Source organism: Beta vulgaris, chromosome 6 (genome assembly GCF_026745355.1).
Source record: "Beta vulgaris subsp. vulgaris cultivar EL10 chromosome 6, EL10.2, whole genome shotgun sequence".
NCBI lineage: Eukaryota > Viridiplantae > Streptophyta > Magnoliopsida > Caryophyllales > Amaranthaceae > Beta > Beta vulgaris.
Window position 1 is genome coordinate 2,313,769 of NC_079207.1, and position 14,883 is coordinate 2,328,651.

The 14,883-nt window shown below is 29.9% G+C and overlaps 1 protein-coding gene across 1 annotated transcript; it reads left to right on the forward strand.

Annotated features, from left to right (window-relative positions):
* The first annotated feature begins 1,366 nt into the window (after nucleotides 1-1,366).
* On the forward strand, nucleotides 1,367-14,269 carry LOC104894953 (BTB/POZ domain-containing protein At3g49900). The gene is made up of 4 exons (XM_010681333.4): nucleotides 1,367-2,053; nucleotides 2,733-2,802; nucleotides 4,557-5,060; nucleotides 13,318-14,269. Exons 1-4 carry the CDS (start codon nucleotides 1,854-1,856, stop codon nucleotides 14,041-14,043), a joined length of 1,500 nt encoding a protein of 499 aa, XP_010679635.2. The 5' UTR covers nucleotides 1,367-1,853; the 3' UTR covers nucleotides 14,044-14,269.
* The last annotated feature ends 614 nt before the right edge of the window (nucleotides 14,270-14,883 follow it).

Genomic DNA, 14,883 nt, shown 5'->3' on the forward strand with positions numbered 1-14,883 from the left:
TTCCACCGGAGATTCGCTCATCTTTCTTGCTCATTTCTTTCTCGCCGGAATCACGAAATCAAAACTTGGAAAGTAAAACTTCAATTCCCATATACGAGTACTTTGCATTTTGCTCATTTGTTTTGTTTGTTGTTGTTTTGCTCGTTTTCTTCAATTTATTTTGTTGGTTGTTCGGAGTGAAGACTTATGAAGTGGAGGAGAGAGAATCAACCACCATTGTTGAGGTATTTGTTAATGGCGGATTATAATTGATGTGGGAGGAGAAGAGAGAATTAAAGTAGTTTGTTCATGGTGGTGGTGGTGTGGAGCAATGCTCATGTACATAATTTATGCTCATTCAAGGTTACTCATTTCTTAAATGAGTAGACACTCATTTGCTCAATTGCTCATTATGCTCATTTTGCTCATTTGGAGAAAATAGTTTTGGGTGTACCATGAGCATGGTACACCCAGGTGTACTATAAATATTCTCTCCATGATTACATTATCAATTCAATTTTAGTTCCTTTTTTTCCTACTTTAACCCCCTTTTTATTTGTTTATTTATCTTAACCCCTTTATCTCTATACTTTATCCATCCCACATCCCACACAAATTAATTCTCATTGGTATCTGTAATAACAATCCGACTTACGTGGACCCGGTTCACATTAAAAATAGTGTGGACCAGGCCCAGGCACGTGACCCGTTAAACAATACTAACATACACTATATCACTTTAACATACACTATATCATTTTAACATACACTATATCACTTTAACATACACTATATCACTGTAACATACACTATATCATTTTAATATACACTATATCATTTTAATATACACTATATCATTTTAACACACACTATATCACTTTAACATACACTATATCATTGTAACATACACTATATTATTTTAACACACACTATATCACTTTAACATACACTATATCACTTTAACATACATACACTATATCATTTTAACATACACTATATCATTATAACATTCACTATATCACTTTAACATACACTATATCACTGTAACATACACTATATCATTTTAACATACACTATATCATTTTAATACACTATATCATATCAATATACACTATCATAAACTCACGTGATATGGATCGGGTACACACTAATTAGTGTGCACCGGGTTCATATTAGTTTTTTTACTGTAATAATAATAATAAGGAAGAAGATCTTTAGGAAACGGAGAGAGTACTAAATATTCACATAATCCCAGTACTAGCTTATTATAAACATGCAATCCTATACAATTCTCCATTTTTAATATAAAAGGAACAACAAAATTTATGATAAACAATTAAATTAAAAGAGATTCAAATAATAAATAACACTACCCTACAAATTAAAATTCAATACTAAAATTATTATCAATAACGTCTCACCTTACTTTCCATGATTCTCTCTCCAAACAATTTTGGTTTTTAGCATTTCTTCTCACCAAACAAGTCTGAAACTACCAAACTAATAGAAATTTCGTGTCATATGATCCCTACAAAAATAACATATTCTAAACATTTTATATTTTTAAAAATCTCAATACCAATAAAAAGTCGTTCTTTGCATTAAATACTCTCACAAGCAGAAAGAGATATGATAATAAATGCCATTTGCAACCAAATTCTATATATAACTGGCAAATTATTTATCACCCTACTCAAAATTTCTGCACTATTTACTGCAAACTCAATTATTATAAGGCCCAGATCAGACCATTCATCATGCAAGAACAAATTCAAGTTTTTCCCCTGTGAAAAATAATAATAATCTGTTTTTTCACTCCTTTTTTTTCATTTTTCTCTACTGTTTTTAATTTAATTAATCTGTATCCTTTATCTATGTCTGAGTCTAATGAAACAAAAGTTGAAGAAAACATGAAAGTGGGTTGGAGAAATTTAGGAGTTGCAGAGACAATTTTTGAAGATGAAGATGAACATGAAGATGATGAAGATGATGATGAACAATCTCTCTCCTCTCCTCCTCTCTCTTTTCCTTTATCTTCTCCTTCTTCCCCTCTTCAGTCTGGTGTTGATGCTTGGTACGTTTTCTGTTTTCTTATAGCAATTCTATTGACATGCTTTGTGTCTTTGTATTTTCCAATATTTTTAACTCGTCTCTTATCAGACTGTCTGACCTGACTAGATCACTATTTTTTCGAACTTTTTAAATAATATCATATGTGATTTTTCTACTTCTAAAGTGTTTTTTGTAACTTTATATGAAATTTGACTTTTGATAAATTTGTTGAAACTGATACTCATCTAACTTTATGAAGTCGTTTGCCCGTCTGATACAAGAATTTGCGGTTATTTTTACACTCTTTAATTTAGGAGTTTTTTAAAAAAAAAAATTTATATAAAACTTGACTTTTGATAAATTTGTTGAAACTGATACTCATCTAATTGTATTAAGCCGTTAATAATATTATATATGATTTTTCTACTTCTAAAATGTTTTTTTGTAACTTTATATGAAATTTGACTTTTGATAAATTTGTTGAAACTGATATTCATCTAACTTTATGAAGTCGTTTGTCCGTCTAATACAAGAATTTGCGTTTATTTTTTTGTAATCTTTAACTTTTGATAAATTTGTTGAAACTGATACTCATCTAATTGTATTAAACCGTATATATATACCGTCTAATACAAGAATCTGCGTTTATTTTTTCACTCTTTAATTTAATTAGTAGTTGTTTTTTTTTTCAATTGATTAAGGACGGAAGCCACAGGGAGAAAACCAGACGTAAAAATACAAGTACGCGGCATATGTTTTGACTTACATAAGGTCTGTACGTTTGCTTTCTCCTTCACACTAATTCTTCATCTAATATAATTTTAATGATCTTTAAACTAATATAATTATGATGATATGAATGTATATAGAGAAATTGGGAGTTAAAGTTTGACTTTAGAATTTGAACATGTACTTTCTTTTTTGCCACTATACATGCTACATTATTATTGATTCTAATGAACTGATTTCAATTAATGGCGGATTATAGCTTCTTTGTCAATAGAGATCGTCCCATTATTGTGAAATTAATCATATTATAATGAGAAGATATTCATGTTTATTATAAAAATCCATCTCATCATACCAAATTAAAGTATTAATAGAAAATAATTTTTATAAACATGAATATCCTCTAATTAAAAGGCCAATTCGCTGTATTATGTCATGTAATTCACATACACTAAAAAAAATAGAAAATACATTAGGTAAGATTTGATCCCATGATCACAAGCATATATACTAATTAATATTAAGGGCTACATATAAGCATTAAATACATGTCTTATAATGGAAACAATTTATGAATTCATTACAAAATTTCACATCATTTGAGGTAATAAATGCTTTATTCAAATTTTTATTTCTATTTTAAGCTTCTTATACATAGCCCTAAGGGCTACATATATCATTTTCCTTAATATTTTAACCACTAAACCAAATGATATTTGATATTATTACTTCAAAGTAAAATATTAATAAAGGAAAGATATAATTATTCGAGCTTAACGCGGGCCTAAAAAATTAGTTGTATTAATATATGATGTTGAAAAATGAAATCTCATCAAAAAAAATATTTGATGTTGACAATATGAAAGCTCAACAAATATAGAAATTGTCCCCAATACCATATCTGTTATAATTTGTTGACATTTCTGAAAATTATGACCCCTATGTTCTCTAAGAATTCATTTTTGTGCATGTAGGGTCATCACTCTTCGATGATTAATTTCCTTAGAAAGTTATATTTCCATATGAGTATCCAAGTGGTAATTTGTTACTAAATGAATGAAAATAACCTACCAACCAAGCTACCAAAAAAAATACCAACACCTAAAAGCCTTTTTTTTATTCACAAACGGTCATATACTTAAATCCATGCATATCACAAGCTAGTAACAATTGTTCATCACATGGCTTTGTATAGAGGTGATAATAAGTGCTAGAAATAAAACACAAAAATGCATAACAACTATTATATAATTATTAATACTTCTTTGGTTTTTTTTATTGCATCATTTTGATTTTCACGTTTGTCAAGACGATTATTTGAACGTTTTTTCCAGAGATTATTTAGACGTTAATATCTTTATATATTGTATATAAGCAAAAATAATAAAAATTGTAAATTTGAAGGAATACAAAAAAACCCTACTTGACTATGGTTTTTCTTATTATTTAATGATACCTGATCATTTAACAACGTTGGTTAATAAATATTGTCAAATCGAAATGGTGTAATAAAAAAAAACTTAATAGATAGTAAAATGATAAGAATGAAGATAAGAATTAAAATCTAGTTTAAAATTTTCTCTTGTCTCATATATATGATCAAATTTATCCTAACAAGTTATGCATGTTTTAGGGTATCTTGTTTAAATTATTCTATACTCCTGAAACAAATCATAGAGAATGGAGGGTCAAGATAAAAGGCAAAAGTTATTGTACTTTAAGCAATAAATTCTAAGGAGAAGTCATTTTCCATGCAATTAAATTAAAGTACTTGTGTTTTTTGCAATTTTATCTAGGACGTATTGATTTCAAAAAGCAGTTACTTTAAGCGCCATTTAACAAGAGTTTCAGAATTCACCCTTTCTCCACCGTTAAAAGTTGCGGCAGACACATTCAAGCAAGTAATTGAGTTTTGTTACAACAATCACATCGTTATAACGCCTTCCAACGTGGTGGTTCTTCGCACAACAGCCCAATATCTTGAGATGGATGGCAAAGAAAGCCTCAATGAGTTAACGGAGTCTTATTTTCAAGAAGTTGTTATTGTTAATAGGACATTAACATGTAACGTTTTTCATTCGTGTTTGTCATTGCTCCCTGAGGCTGAGCAAATGACATTTCTTACAAGTAGATGTATTGAAGCTTTGTTGGACGATACCGAAGGCGACGGAGCTGTTAGTTGCGCCGACGGCCTTAAGACGGTTTCGCCGGAGGGATTTAGAGTCATTGCTGACTCCATGCAAAGGAGATATACAACAAGCCATGATCTCTTGTATAGAGTGGTTGATCTTTATTTTTTGGTAAGTACTTCTTTTGCATCATTTTTTCGTCTCATATGTTATCTTTTACAGTTAATATATGATTGAAACTATCTTGTAGGATGAGATAAAATAAGATATTAGACACACACAATAAACTATTTTATAAGATAAGATAAGATCGGATAAAATTTTATAAGATCTTATAAGATAAGATAAGTTGAATCAAACGAACCTTGAATGGTGTTGCCGGGTATTAGGACTCACACCATGTGAATATCAATTGTAAAACATATATGTACAACTTATGTAGTTCAACTGGTGTTCGATGATGTCTTGGCCTAGTGGTTAAGATTGATGTACTGTGAATAATAGGTCACCGGTTCAAATCCCCCCTCCATGTCTTTGTAGTATTTATTAGGTCTGGTAGGAAAAAAAATTCTTGAGGTCATGGAATTAAAAACCTATACTAAGTAATTTCTAATTTTTGTATTGTACATGGATTACATGAACTAAAACTCCCTTTTTAAGTAAAGTATAAATTCTTTTTTAAAAAGGTACAGAAGAAAATTCCCAAAATTTTAAGACAATATGCTCATATTAACGTAGATATTTTTCGAATTCTCCTCCCCTTTCTTTGTACTTTGTATTGCCTTCGTGACTCATATGGATTAAAAAAAAAAACAGGTGTAGATATTTATATCCCTCTAATAATACTATGTAGTATACAAATATAGACCTTTTGTTGGAAGAGATTTGACGAAGTTAATAAGAAGGTGAAAGTACTCTGCAATTTTTTTGTTGTCTTACCCGTGAATTAAGCTATTCAGTAGAGTGGGTACAACGGCATAAACAGGAGATCAATGTACAATAAAATGGTTAGAGGACATGAGAAACTTCTACGAATCACAGTTTTGCTACGGCTACCACAAGTCCACAACCATCAAATCGAACATGGCACAAATGAGTAGTGCTGTCAGTTTGGTTGAAAACCGATGGTTAAACCGCAAACTGTAAATCAACTGAACTGAATAAACTGAACTGAATTGACCCATAACTGAAAAGTTTAAAACCGGTAAGTCAATCAGATTAAAGTAAACTGCAATTAACTGAACTGAAACTGAACTGCAACTCAACCGAAAACATACCAAACTGAAATTAACTGCACGAAAAACCGATTTAAACTGAACTGAACTGAACTGAAAATGAACTGAATTTAACTGAAAACTGTTTCAAACTGTTTTTAACTGAACTGAATCAAACTGAATAAAACTGTTTCTAACTGAACTGAATCAAACTGTTTATAACTGAACTGAATCAAACTGAATCAAACTGTTTCTAACTGAACTGAATAAAACTGTTTTTAACTGAACTGAATCAAACTGAATAAAACTGTTATTAATTGAACTGAATCAAACTATTTTTAACTAAACTGCATAAAACTGAATAAAACTGTTTTAAACAAAACTGAATTAAATTGAACAAAACAGTTTTTAACTATATAAAATACAATTGTCTTTAACACTCAAACTCAACTGTTTCATAATATAACACCTAATTTCGTGATTTTTTAATTTACCTACTTTATTAACATACAATAACATAACACCTTAATAATAACTAGACAAAAATTAAAAAAAATGTTATTTCAATAATCAAAATATAATATACAAGACTTTTGTGTATGTTAACAAAGAGAAATGCTTACATGATTGTATCACTTATACAGTTGTATGTGCTATGAAGTTATGATTATTTATAAATTCATATAACCAATTTCAACAAATCAAAAACATCATATGTTTTGATTCTTCAAATACAATTCATGAAATTCATCATAATTAATAATAGTTTCCTTCCGCCATAACTCACCACACTTTGATTAAGGATTATTTTGTTTTTGATCACTTCCGCTCGATTTTGCTTTTACAATATTAATTACTTGCAATAGCAAATTCTTTATCAAAGCCCTTTAATACTCTAGGATTGTTTATTGTACTATTATTAAAAAAAAAATATAGAATCAAAGAATAAAAAAATTGTATTCAAATCTCATGGATCAAATGTAAAAAACCAAATACAAATTTTATTTATATCACAATGTAATTTACAAATTACAACTAAACAACAAACATAAAAACAAAAAACCTATTCCACTTCAATTTACAATATATAAAGATCCTAAAATTCATATCTGCCTCCACTTTGCACCCTACAATACAAAAAACAGTTAGCATAGATAACATAAGATAAAAAAAAAAAGGATGAAAACATGAAATTTATCCTTAATTGGTTCAGTGATCGTTCTAAAATATAAAACATTAAATTAAAAAAAAAATCAAAGCAAGAATTACCTAATAATACCAAGAACTCCTGAACCACATGCTTCCATTGAGTTTAAACAATTTAAATAAACTAGTAATATAATATACACGGATTAAAGCCAAACCTTACAACTCATCCACGAGCCTATAACAACAAAAGGCCAATAGAACAACAAAACACCAGTAAAAATGCACAACTAAACCAACTCAGATTCAAGCATAGAATTAATTAAAGTATAATTCAAACATGAAAAATAAACGAAAAAACTAACAAATTCTAGGTCTTGGATACAGTAAATCAAGAATCAAAATAAGATCTGAAGCTATAGCATGAGAAAACTTCATGAAAGAAAACGAAAATAAAAACATAATTCAAGCATTCAAAATCAACGAAAAAGCGAACAAATGCTAACTTCGAAAAAATGTAAATCGAAATATTCTAAAATTAATAATTCAAACATAATCCAAATGAACAAGGATAAATCAAACATGAAGACTAATTCAGATAAACACAGTCATAATCCATATGAAAAATTACACATTATAAATCCAACAAACTAAAATTGAAACCCCAAAAATGACACATATTCCCATAAAAAACAGAGGAAAGTGGGAAATACATAACTTGAAGCGTCATTTTCAGTTTTTGAAGTCTCGTCCTTAACCCTTGTCAAGCCTTTGTTTTCACCGCTTCATCTTCAACCCCTAAAAGTTCAAAGTTTGCCAATTAAATCGTTAAATTAACCAAACACAAAAAAATGAAGTAAGAAAAACAGAGAGAAAGAGATCCAGGATTCCGGGTGAGAGAAAAATAAAGAGAAAGCTACAGAAGAGGCGGAACTAATTAGGGTTCAGAAAAGGGAATGAGGTGAGGAAAGAGAATAGGATTTATATACAGGAAAAAGAGATCGTTGATTTGGGTTATATCAGACGGCTCAGATTGGCGATCCATGTGTGGTTATGTTAGTGTAGTATAGCCATAGATTTTATTTGATCGATGGTCTAGATGAAGTGATGGTTTCTTTGTTGGATTTCATATATCTATGAATTTGATTTAGGGATGAGATTATACTTAAATTTAACAATTTTACTTTTTAAAAAAATCTTTCCTAATTTATATTCGAGATTCAATACTTTGATCTATACACTATTCTATACATTAAGATATACTCGAAATGCAGTATATCGATCTACACAATATACTAATTTAGTTTAGCCTAATGATCACCCACCTACACTGATTTTTGTCAAATTATAACTCGTATTAGCTTGTGTTTATCGACTTTCATCATCATCATCATCGCTAATTATGATAATTCACCATTATAAATCATCATCACCTTGATCAACATCAATCATCAATTCATCATTAATAGTTATAAGTCAACATATACATTGTTGGAAAACTATAGAAAACATAAGATTACATAGTAACATTACAAAGTTATTATACATAATTACATTTAGTATCACTAACATAAGTATAATCAACATGGAAATGATCAATGACTAGACATTCTATACATTAAGACATTCTATAATGAAGAAGACAACTTGCATCAAATGAATTAGATGTTTAGTTATGAAATGAATTTAACTTACGGACTATTAAACTTAAATAATGATTGTTATCTTGAATTAGTTTCGACTTATATAGGTCTGCTCATTAATCTCATATGACAAAAACTTATTCTACTTTCAATTAGATATTTTTAATTTCAAAATTAGTTGAAACTAAATATGACCAGGTTAAATAGAATATAGTTATGTTCAATAAACTTAATGACTTATATTTATACATCGTCCATCTAACCCAATAACTACACATTAGTTCAATCATATGTTTTATGTTTCAAAATACATTTAACATAAAGACGATTAACTCAAATATCGTATTGTTATCTTACATTAACTTAGCGGCTACCATTGGCACATTCATTATAGATGTTAAAATACCATTGGCTATCATGTACACTAATAAATACTTGGATTATTTAAGTATATGTTTTGTGTTTCAAATTTCATTATACATTGGAAGACATAATGATTAACCACTTACATTAACTTCTTTATAAACTAATTCATCATTATCAATCATCATCTTAATCTTCGACCACAACCACGCCCTTACCAATTAATCAGTGATGGCTACACATTGAAAAACTATAGAATAATGAAGAATTTGAAATTGAATTTTTCAATATCAGCCAAATGTTGAACCTTTAATAAAATAATTTTACAGAAAATATGACAACTTCAAGATGCCCTTTCGTAGACAAATATAGATACGTCTCTTGGTGCTATCGTTATGTTCGACAAGTTTAACCTATGTGATAAAAGTCCAACTGAGTTGGAATTTCTTGCAGTGAATAACGGCTTGACCCGAAGAGAGACCCGAAGAGAAAAGATGTACACGGCATAACCGATAATAACTTTCACTCGAGTCAATGAAGGTTTCCTTAAGAAACCGAAAAAACTGAATCGAACTGAAAATAACTTTTTAACTGATAGTAATCGGTAAAAAGTCAACAGTTTAAACCAAAACTGTATGGGTCAAACCAAAAGACAACTGTTAACTGAACTGAACTTAACTGAAAATTGAATTAACTGTATGGATTGAAACTGAAACCGAAAAAGTTTAAACTGAATCAATTAAGCTTGAAAAAATAAACTGAATTAACTGAACTGAAGTCAACTGAACTGTTTGGTTTGAACCAGAACTGAACTGGTTAACTGAATTGACACCACTACAAATGAGCATTAGGTTAAGATATCTCAACAAAATTTTATGTCTTTTATAATAAGAGAAGCCTATATGTCTTAACAAAATTCATACTTCCTCCGTTCCATAATAAGTGAAACATAGGGATTGTGCACAAGATTTAATAAACATCACTTTCAAAAGCCAAAAAGTCATAAAATACCCTTTTTATCATCAAAAGTAGGAGAGAGAAAGGCAAACCACACAAGTTTGTGATGGACACTCTTGTCATTTTGTCACTTTCTTTTATCCATTTAAGGTATGTTTCACTTATTTTGAAACGTTCTAAAATAGTAAGTGTTTCACTTATTATGGAACGGAGGAAATATGTTTTTTGTATTTAGAGTAGAAGCCAGACAATTTTCATAGGGGGGTCAATAATCAATAAACCACGAACCATTAGGCCAACTTAGCAATGGTACAACTTAAGTTGCTATTTACTCTCTTCTTTTTCTTTTCCTCTACACATTTAAAATCTTGTGGTGAAAGATTTAAACTTTCGCAAATTAACTATTTTTCTTCCTTTCAAATATAAAATACGTGTGATTTTTATCTTATACTGAGTCTTTAAAACACATTTTTGACAATTAATAAGATTATGAAGTACTTATTAATGAAATTTCTAATAATATTTTAAATATACATGTTTGGGCTATATTAATAAGATGCTTCTACGTGATAGTCTTTTTGTTATATATTAGCAAAAAATATGATCAAAATTGATAAAACTCGACTTTGATAACATGAAAATGCATTTAGGCCCTACTCTTTTGGATTTATTTTCAGTTCAATTCATTTCAGTTCAGTTCGTTTTACTTTAGTTCAGTCTTGTCTAATGTTTTAATTATTAGATTTATTTTTAATATTACGACTAATAAATTACAATAACAATACTTTTTAAATTTTTTCCATTATTTTTTTATAATTGTTTTATTATTATCATTATTAATAATTATTATTAATTATTATTATCATTAGTTAATGTTGTTACTATTGATTATTATTATTAATAATTATTATTACATTATATAATAATTATAATTTATTATTATATAAATTATTATTATGCTATTTATTATTATTATATAATTATTATATTATTTACTTATTATTATATTATTTATTATTATTATTATTATTATTATTATTTTAATATTATATATAATTATTATGTTTAATTATTATTATTTATCAAAATTACTAATATTAATTAATATTATTATTATGTTAAATTATTATTATTTTAGTTCAATCCAGTTCAATTCAAACAAGTTTAGTCTAAAAGAAAAGAGCTTTAGTATTTTGAGTAAAGTTATCGGTTAATCCATACTTTATGATATTAGTACTATAGAAAGTAAGAAAAACTCGCATAGGAATTAGAGACTACAATCATTTATATGGTGTATCATAATTTTAAAAAGCTCATCAGATCATCAACTCAATTTTTTTATTGATACCTCCCCCAACATAATTCTTCCATTCTTTTTTATTCGACTAGATCTCACAATCCATCTGTAAATAATGTGTTGTGAAATGTGATGACTTGGCTCGCATTGCAAAATTTGAAAGTGTCGTCCTAGACCTAGCATTTTAGCAAGTACTATTAGCATTTATTAAGGATGCTTGAGAATATAGTAGTAGCTATGAGTTGGCTTAACAGTTTCTTCGACAATGGTTGCAGAATGTCACGAGTGGTAACTTCAATTATATGATTAATATGATCTCTCTGTATTATTATCACTTTATATTCTACCAATCATAACGTTGATCGGTTGATGACTTGATGTATATTTAACTTTGTATTACTAAAAAACATGTACTAATATGTTAGGGTCAATATTAAAATAGTATGTAAATTTATATTATAATATTTATAACGATTATATACATTGAGACGAATCCAATAATATATTACATTATAACGTAACTGTTTCGGTATCGAAAACGGTGTCGGACCCTTTGAGAGTTGTCCGACATGAGATGGATGTCCGTGAGGGATCTGCAACAATGACAAATGTGAGCTACCCTCGGGGGTGTTTCGAGGAAACCCCCTCCGACGCTCAAGTCAGCTAAATGCTTAAGAGAATTCTAGAGAGAGATAGGCTATTTTTAGTATGAGAGAATGTACCTGCAGGAATAGTACTGGATGACTATTTATAGGCGTACTATTCACCTGACAGGGCGTGTAATCTTGTGACACTTGTACTGTTGTGATTAATCTGTCAGAGGAAAGATTCCCTTTGCTTTGTCATTTTCTGTGACCGTGACGGCAGTCTCGACCCGAAGGTAAAAAATGTTGTCTCCCCTTTTGTGAGCCCACGTCATCTTGGTTTGTTCCCGGCCAACGAGTAATGTCCGCTAGCAAACTTGGGTCATACCCATACAGTAACATTTGATTTTATCTAATAATAAATAATGCATGGTCAAGCACTCAAGCCTTATAGATAAATAGTGGAATTTTGAAAGTGTAACGAGTATTCGATACAAAGAAGTATAACAATCAAAGTATAATTGTATATTCATCTATGCATCATTTTGAACAATATTAAAGTACGGCATCACCTAAGCCTTCATATATAAAAGTGAATTAAATTTGAGTTTTAATTACTATATCACTTCTGTAAGACTTTAAGACTCTGTTTGATAGGGCGTAAAACATTTTTCCAGAAAACTGTTTTCCTCTATTTTCAGTTTTACATTATTTGGTTGGCAAAAGAGTGTAAAACCATTTTCCCTTGGGGTAAATTAAAATTACTCTTCTAATGATGGAAAACCATTTTCCTTTCAACATGAAGGGAAAACTATTTTCCTTATCTCCCTTGTACACTCCTCTCAGGCTCTCACTACCTCCTTACTTTCCCTTTCATTTTTCTTTCATTTCATCATTTTTCTTACATCGAATCAAACAACGGAAAACTAATTTTGGAATTGTGTTTTTCATTGTAAATTATTTTCCATGAAAATCATTTTACACTGAAAATATTTTATGCCCTACCAAATGGATCGGAGCCTAATTTACAAATTTAACTACTAACTGATAACGAGTACAAATACAAATATGGAGTGATGATTGAGAATACACTCCTTTTATTTGTTCCTAACTGGATTATTAGTTGGCAATTTGGCTTGCATGCTATTAGTTGGCGTACATGCATGTAAATACTAATAATCACATGTTGATGAATATCTTATCTAATGTATTATGTATATACAGGTATACAATGGGAAAATGTCAGAAGATGAGAAAACACAGATCACAAGCTGCATAGACTGCAGCATTCTATCAGCTTCCCTTCTAATGCACGCCGTACAAAACCCTCGTATGCCTCTAAGATTCATCGTACAAGCCATGCTCATTGAACAGCTCAACACACACCGCTCTCTATTTTCCGTCCTTAACACCTCCACCACCACCACCACCGTCCCCCGCCACAACTTCGCCTCTCAATCAGACTCCCCAGCCACCCTGGGGGCGATCCTCGAGCGCGACGCAGCCCTCCGCCAGGTGACGCAGCTGCGAGCTGCCATCGACACCACTTGTTCTAGGATCAATTCCCTAGAGAAAGAACTTACTGGCATGAAGAAACTTCTTTTGGAGTCAGAGAGAGATAAACAACAAATGGGATCATCAAGTATTTTGTTAGACCATGATCAAAGGATGTCTTCTAGTTGCCGTTTTAGTAACGCTAATAATCAGAATAAGGTGATCAGAGGAGAAAGAGGTTCTGTTTCTTCAAGTTTTTTGAGGTTTGGAGGGAGTGTTAGTAGTAATAATAGTATTGATTTTTGTGATATCAAGATTGGTTCATCTTCGTGTTTGGAAGATACTAATGGTCAAAGTTCGTCCAAAGTTGTCAAGAAGAATTTTGGGCAGAGGTTTATTAGGGGTTTAAGAAATGCTTTTGGTGTTTCTAGTAATTCTAAGCTCAGAGGATATTGATGTTAAATCTTAGATTTTTATTCTTTTTATAGGCTTACTTACTTTTTTTTCTAATCCATTGCCTTAATTTGTAGTACAGAAACAAGATTGTATTTGTTAAGCTACATATGTGTGTGTTGGTTGAGTTAAATTTACAGCTTTCTTTCCCTAGTGCAAGTTTGTGTATTATCAATCTTTAGATTTTGTATAAGTAATTAGAAGTTTAAATAAATTCTTATTTGAACAACTATACATATTAACCTTATTATCTTTCATAAACTTATTGTAACAGTTTATGTAAGTCTCCGTAAATTTATGAATTTTATGAATATATTTTTAGTGTATATTTATATATAATTAAGTATATTTAGTGTTCAAACAATTTATTTCTTCAAAGGTTGACTATTTGAAAGGTAAATGAATTATTTTTAATGATTTAAATAAGTCAAACATTTTATTTAGTCATACTTTGAAATATATTTGAAAAGCTTAAAACACTTTTTGGCTTGTGAAAAGGATTTTTAAATTGGGTATAATGAGGAACTCATGTCACTCGAATCATTATTAATCATCAAATATTAGTTTTGGCCCAATCATATTTTTCTAACCTAAAAGGAGAAAACTATATAAACCCCCTTAACCCCAAAATTTCCACACACACTATTTTCTCTTTCCTCCTTCTCCCTCATATTTTTCGGCCCTCGTCTTGTTTCCTCTATCTCTTTTCTTTTTTTCTTCCTCTCTCTTCCTTCGATCCTCCTCTTCCTTCGTGCGATCAGACCACCACTTGCAGCAGCCAGTCGGCCATCATCTCTGCCTCTCTGCCTCTCTGGCGTCCCTTTCCTCCTCTTCTTTGTTGGT